The sequence below is a fragment of the Vidua macroura genome, chromosome 8, assembly GCF_024509145.1.
Source record: "Vidua macroura isolate BioBank_ID:100142 chromosome 8, ASM2450914v1, whole genome shotgun sequence".
Lineage (NCBI taxonomy): Eukaryota > Metazoa > Chordata > Aves > Passeriformes > Viduidae > Vidua > Vidua macroura.
The window spans coordinates 24,864,396-24,871,848 of record NC_071578.1 but is presented as its reverse complement, the minus strand read 5'-3'; the positions used below and the strand labels follow the sequence as shown (position 1 = coordinate 24,871,848).

Here is a 7,453-nt window from a genome sequence, read left to right as displayed (position 1 = left end):
CTTGTGTATATTGCCCAACACACATATTAAATATTTCCAAGTGTTCTGACTTCCTTTTAACTCCAATGCATTTGCTTCCACCTTTTGGGACACTGAATGGAAAAAAGTTTCCTAAGTGGTTCCTGGTGACTACATTCACCTCCAGACCTCCCCCATCACCTTCCAGCATCGACACCATGCTTTGGTTTTCATGACCCAGATGGGGACAGCTGACACCGATCTCCCTCGCTGCTGCTGATAAGCTCAACCACGCACTGGAAAACAGCAGAACCTGAGACACCTGGATATCAGCACTCTGCCATGTCTCCAAAACATGAGAACTGGGACAACTGGATCCTCCTGAGGCAGTGTCTGAGTGCTGAGAGCTGAGGTGCAGCAATGCTGGGCCTATGCCCTACCTCTGTGTCCATTCCAGGGCGTGTCAAGCAGTGGTGGTGTCAGCGAGAGGCATTTTTGGATGCTTATTCTTGTGCAACCAAGACAGCAGCAGCTGTCCTGAAGTTTTAAAGGCTGGAGTCTCAGGAGAGTGCCCCACTTGTATCTTCACCCCAAATCATAATACCAGTGTATTTCATCTTGTCCTCACCAGTACCTTACAATTTTTGTTAGCAACAACCAAGATATCCAAGTGAGGTAAATCTGGTGTAAAGTTTAAGTTGTTCAAGAACAAACTCTCATATCTGGTCTGAGTAGATACCGGAGATGTAAAATTGAGCTGGTTGAATTTCTCACTGCAAATATTATTTTAATCCAGTGTGTTATGCTCTGTACAATATTATTGTAAAAATGTATTTCAGCGAAACAGCTTAAAACAATTTCTAAAATGCAGAAATTCCATTTATTATATTGAGAATATAAATTGCAAGAAGTCCTGCAATGCATTCTCTTCACTCTAAGTACAATACAGTACACTGTTCTCCACAATAAGTTACATAAAGGCAAATTTTATATACATATAAAAAAGGATCAGTGCCCAGAACTATTTGCACAGCATATCTGCTATTCAGAAATCAATCATTTAAATCTTTAGTTGCCTTCAGAATTCTTGAGCAAAACAAATCCATAAACAGATCTTAATTACCTGGTTTGAGAAAGGTTTTCAACTAATATCTAAATTCAGCAGAAACCATGCAAATGGTTTAACCACTGAATTAACATTCTCTGCATTCATTCTATAAACAAATGTATTAAAAAATGAGGCATGCCATATGGTATCATATAAGACAACATGGAGAAAAATGACCTGCCTGCATTTGAACTGTTTATGCATCCCAAAACACCCAAAAGCTAAGTACCAAAGTAGTAGTGCCATTGTACAAGGCACTCATGAGACCACAGCATAATTCTGCTTAAAACATGCTCAAAAATCCCAATAAGCAAAAAAGAAACCAAAAGAAAAACCCAGAGGAAAAAGAATCAAAATGAAACCCCTAGAACATCTGCAAACTGAAAAAGTGAAGAAATAAGGCTGCTAGGATGACCAGTGTAATGAAGAGCATTGTATAAAGAAAGACTGTAATAGCACTGCTTTTTCAGTCACTGAATCAACTAGGAGTATATGACATTACAAAAACATGTCAGGAAAATGCCCAAAGAAAAAGAATGCACAAGGAAAACACTGGCACAATAGCAAACAGGCCTCTAATAAATTTGTATGGGAATGAAAAGGTGGTTCCTCAACTTAAAGGATGAGATACATTGGCAGGAACTTGGAATAAGAAGGAGTGGGGCCAAAAATATTTAAGCAAACAAGTTTAATAGCACAGCTCAGTTTCTAGAAGGGATATGGCATCTGCTGTGGGAAAAGAGCAGGCACAGAAACACCCAGCTGCAATGTTCCCAACTTGTCTGATCTATCACTGAAATAAGAAGGTGGCATTTCCTTTGCAGTGTGAACTTCTATTATATGTTCTAAAATTCCACTTAAAAGGATTTTCATTCCCACCTCCCCAAATGATTCTCTATTCAACCATGTCAATGTCTGTTAATACAGCAAATGTGGCACCAAGCCCTTGCTGTGGAATCGGCACCCTCCACAGCTGCTGTACTGGTCAGCATGTCCATATACCTTTCATGGTGAGATTATTTTCCCACCCTTTTCTCTTGTTTTTACAACGGAGTCGAAGTATAAAGACACAGTGCAGTGAGCCATACAGACTGAAAATACTCAAGACATGAAAGATTGTTTCATTTAATTCTCAAAAGAATGCCAATATAAGAACAGAAATGTACCACATGGAAAAGTGTTGAACTGTACATTCCACAGATTTTTCCAGTTGATACTGAAGACACTTTCCTTGAACTACATATGCTGTCCAATTTAGCTGAGGTGCTTGAACTCACAAGATATGTAGGTAAGAGCCTATCAGTCAAAGGATTATTCGTAAAACAAACACGAAAACCAAAAACCCTCTAAACTCTTCTTCAGTGAAAAAGAGAGGCACTGCATTTGTAAGCTGAATTAAGGCTGTAAAATGATGCTGGTTCACTGTGAATTGAAGTCACCAAGCGGCCCGGGGAGCCCCTCACCCCACGGCCTCGCTGTTAGTCCTGTAGGCCTGCTTCCGCAGGTGCGCCTCGATCTCGTCGCGGAACACCAGCATGCCCAGGTGCGAGTGCGACGCCTCGTTCATGGCTTTGGACTGGATGCACATGCGGTACTGCTCCGGGGTCAGCTCGTCCGCGCAGTGCTTCTCGTGCCACAGGTGGAACAGCCCAGGCACCGGCGTCCTGATCACCATCAGGTCACCGTGCAAGTACTTCCTGTAGAGGTGAACGTCCTCGCCGCCCCAGCCTTTCACTTCCAAGTCAAAACCCCCTACGAAAACAGCGTCAGAAATCGTCATCTGGGCACACAGGCGAGAAGAGCAACACTTTATACCTAATGTGTTACCAGATCTGGCATGACATTCCAGAAATTCTGTAGCAATTAACTAAGTTTCCCATGCCATGGCATGCCAATTTTGAGGGACAGCAGCTTCAAGGATACCACATCATTTGTGGTGGAAACTGCCCAGGACACAGATCTGCTGACTTCAGAAAGTCTCTTAGAGCAGTGTCTCCAAATTGCATTATGCATGACATCCCAAGTGACAGCTGCAGAAAACTGTAGGCAAAACTCACTCGCTATGCTTTTACATTATTTTTAGGAAGCATAATGGATTTCAGCAGCTGGAAAATGAAGCACCCTATGAGAAATCCTCTCTAACAATGCCAGCAATTACTCCACAGGTCACAATTCAAAAGGCTGGATTAAAGAAAGGAACATGGTTCACCATTTTAAGTTCTCTTGTTTTTCTAGGAAGGACCCACAGTGAAGAGCAACCCAGGCTCTTGTACAATTTCAAAACTCCAGAATTACGAAGTCCTCATTTAGCACTGCCATACAGAAGGCAATACGACTGCTATTAGCAATCAGCCTGCATTCAAGCCACCAGACAGCACACAGGGCTGTGTCGTTACATCTTCTGGCAGATTTACATCTTCTGGCAGATTTACATCTTCTGGCAGACTATGCTCACCACCATCTTCCACATTTAAGCACACCAAGCTGTTCTCAGTTTTAAGAACGTGCCACAAGGGGGGGCAAAGCACATTGCTAAAGACACCAACAACTGTATTCAACTTCTCTAGGTTATTTAAAAGAAAGGATTTGAATGCTTCTTGTCTATGTGAATGGCTTATTTGAGTGACATGTTTCTTAAACTTGATTCATTTGCTTCAGACAGACACGAAGTACCAAAAAAAAAAAAAAAGCAGTATTTTAAAAATTCTAGAATTAAATGTTTCTACTAAAACTACTGTGTCTTTTAATACACTCAACAGATGGGACATCAAAATCCAGAAAAGCTAATTTATCTCATTGGTCAAACTTGTCAGGCAAGTCTGACTGCTGGGCTTGGGGAAATAATGCAAGAAATAAATGTATTACTTTCCTGTAATTAGGTAAGACCAGAGAATCACTTTTTAAACACACAATATTTTTTCTTTAGTCTCATCTTACCAACAGTCAGAAAGTCTGTCCGATATTGACAAGTCATCCCAAAGCCAAAATCCCTCCAGAAACCAGAATCCTTCTTGTGTACCTGCAATTTTAAACCAGTATTAATTTTGAAATGTACAGTACAACCAAGGAGGTACATTGCACTTGGTTTTGCAGAAAGCTAAGCTCTTCCAATCATTTGTTCAGTGCAGGATAGAGCATAATAACACTTCTGGTATTTCTGTGTCATGCACTCATGTGGGGCTTCCCAGTGACCTGCTGCTCAATTCATCCTCTGCTTTCCAATTCCACTCACCCTCACTGCAGTTTCCACAGCAGTTTCTGCTGCACCACCTCTATTTTCTAGGTATCTGCCCAGGCCAAGCAGTAAATTAGTCCATGGCTAAATCATCTGTTCCCAACGCTCCATTTCCTACCCATTTTCTAAGGCCACATTTGTCTCTTGATCTGATATGACATGAAAAGTAAGCTTTGTGATTGAAGTTAAAAACAATAATACTGTTAAGTTTAAAACAGTGAACAGAAGAGCTGTCAAGCAGAGGCTCACTCCTCTCTCAGCTGTGATTGTCTAAGACTATATGCAAAACCTTCCCTCTGGCTTTCAGTAGGATCCTTGCAAACAACGTAGGGAATGAGGGCTATTATGTTTTTCTTTTAATACAGCTCTTCTTCATACTCCTCTCTCTTCTTTTCCTCCTCTAAACCTGTCCATCCCAGAAGTCTCAGCTGCAAAACCCAATTTCACCCATGCAGTCTCTCAGAAGAGAGTCAGACTGGACATAGAATTCAGAGGTTTTTGCCTTTCACCAATGCTTTGTTTGCTGGAACATAAGATGAAAGTTGCTGCCATGCAATTCCACCATCCTCCTAAAATACGGGCTTGTCAAGCCAGAATAAGCAGCAGATGAGAAATACCAACTTCATTTGGTTAATTGCAATTACTTCTTTTAAACGAGGTGGAACTTTAAGTTTATCTAAGAATGAGTTTTGTACTGTTTGACAAGGTTTTTTCCAAGTCCTTTGCCCATAATGGAGAAAACTGTTTACATGTGCAGTGCCAAAAGGTCGTAAGATATCCCAAACAGACTATTAAGTTACACTTAATTTTGTTTTAATACAAAGCTCACCTAATTCTATCCAGAATAAATCAGGCTGCTTACCAATTGCTGCTCCACAGGAGGTGGTATATCTTGATTGGCATAGACAATAGCAGGATTGTAAAGGCTGAATACCACAGGATAGAAAACTTTCTTCCCTGGAAGTCAAAAGATAATTGTTACTCACTGTGGGCATGCTTTCTGAAGGTAAAAAGAAACGAGAAACACTCTTTTAATGTAAAATATTACTTATTAGGCATCAAGTGGAAACAAATAAAAACAAGTTCTAGCAACTAAGATTTCCCACCTAGGAAGCCCATAACATCAAGTAGGGCACAACCCTTAGGATTAAAAAAAATACACATGTATGCCTATTATACATATTACACTTGATTTACATTTATAAATAGTTATACATACTTATATAAAATGTTAGATATCTCAGTATCATTCTAGGTGACTGAAAAATTCCTGCAATAATGATATGCAGTAAAACTAAAAAATAATCAAATCCAAGTAACATCTTGTATTGTTGAGTTTTATGAATTTATCTCTATCCACAAACATGTAAAAGCAGGTACTTCCAGGATATCCTGCAAGGGCATCAAGCATCATGAGAATCCTGATTATGATGAAAACACTGGTTCTGTGTCTCTTAGAGAAGCCAGGTAAATATTTTTCCACTAATGTCTTGCATCACCAATGCTGCAAAGGTACTGACAACAGTCCACAAGAATATTCACTATTCTGACTTGGGAATGAACTCTGAAGGAGTGAGCAGCATTTTCAGATCTCATTTGAAACAAAGGTGACAAACTGACAGTATGAATTTCAAGCAGTCTCTGCAGTCTCTTGAATTCTCTTTCTTGTTAAAGCTCACAAAATACTTCTCCCCAAAATTTTTCCAATTATTTATACAACTTGTTCCATGAAGTACAGAGACAGACAAAAATGAAAGAAAAAGCAAGAAACAGAACCCAAATATCTGGCTTCTGAAGAATTTTCTTGCCTGCTTGTTAGGTGAAGAAAAAACATCTGTTGATTCCAAATTGACATTTGGAGAAAATGGTTTCTGACCGCAACAAATTTGAAACAAGAGTAAGCATTAAAAAAAGAACCCAAACAGTTTGACAGGAGGAGGTCTTCAGTAGCATGCTTGTTAACTCAAGAAAGCTTTACCCTTCTTGGCAAAAGCTTGTAGAGCAAGCAAGTGTCATACAAACTTAAGAAAAACAATCAATATTTCAGAGCTTGGGATAGAACAGTGGAACATGAGCTCAGTCTCCATAAGAAGCACGCTGTAGCTCTACTGAGAGCCATTCCTTTGTGACATGTCTTGGCCATACACGTGTGAGAAGAGATAAACCAAACTTGCTAGAGATTTCAGCATAACAAAATCATCTTCCACTGTAGAGCATTACACTGAGTTTTGTTATATAGATTTACATGAAGTCTAATTGTTAAAGCAATTAAATTGTCCAGCTTTCTTGCAGACAACTAAATCTGAAGAAAACATGAAAATTGTACGTTGTACAAAAAGACAATGTGTTCTTAAAACAAGCTACACTAAGGCAGAGAAATCTCAGTCTAATTATTATTGCCTTTTGTGCAGAGTGTGATTCATTTTCCAGGGTGTGTGGTACTGAATAAGCTCCACCATTCTAGTTGAGTTTTCCTTGTTTTCTATATGCTCAGCACAGGTCAGTTGAAGTCAAGCAGGGTGACAAGGCTCCGTTCCAGCAACAGTAAAGGAACATACCGGGCTCAGCGTTTAAGCGACAGCTGTTGAGGAATTCGGCTGTGAAATAAACATCAACATCACAGAAGAACATCAGGACCTCGCCCTTTTCCCAGGCTCTGGCACCCATGTCAAGTCCTCGGCCTCGGTTGAATTCCTCATTCAGAGAGACAAGCGTGTAATTGTGGAAGTCAGTTTCTCTACAAGAAAAACAGAGCCAAACCCAAAATAAATCTGTGGGGAGGGGCATTTATAGTTTTTTTTTTTTAGCATTGTACAGGAATTTCATTCCAGAAATTTAAAAAGAAAAACAGTTATATGATCAGAATGAAAAAAAAAAAAGATGATGTTACACTTGGTTGGCTATTTTAAACCTTGTAAAATGATAGAAATCAGTCTTATTTTATAACTTCACTTCCTGCTTAATCATTCAGACAGATTAAAATGCCTTTTGTTAACTGACATGAATTAAAATGCTCTCGTGAATTACAATGGTGTCTAAAATTTGTCCCCACAAACCAAGAAGTCCTGACCAACAGAAATATCTGTCTTTAGCAGTTCAGAGAAGAGGGCAAACAGGAAGCCAGAGTCCTGGCATCACCAGAATCATGGGGC

At 39.7% G+C, this 7,453-nt stretch overlaps 1 protein-coding gene across 2 annotated transcripts in view; it reads right to left on the bottom strand.

The window, feature by feature from the left end:
• Positions 1–815: 815 nt before the first annotated feature.
• CSGALNACT2 (chondroitin sulfate N-acetylgalactosaminyltransferase 2) overlaps positions 816–7,453 on the bottom strand; it is a 32,565-nt gene continuing 25,927 nt past the window's right edge. For both annotated transcript variants that reach the window (XM_053984200.1, XM_053984201.1), the window contains exons 5-8: positions 6,860–7,038; positions 5,164–5,258; positions 4,004–4,085; positions 816–2,818 (exon numbers count right to left, since the gene is read on the bottom strand). In XM_053984200.1, coding sequence (XP_053840175.1) covers positions 2,526–2,818; positions 4,004–4,085; positions 5,164–5,258; positions 6,860–7,038 — 649 coding nt within the window. In that variant the 3' untranslated portion in view covers positions 816–2,525. The remainder of the gene's footprint in view (positions 2,819–4,003; positions 4,086–5,163; positions 5,259–6,859; positions 7,039–7,453) is intronic.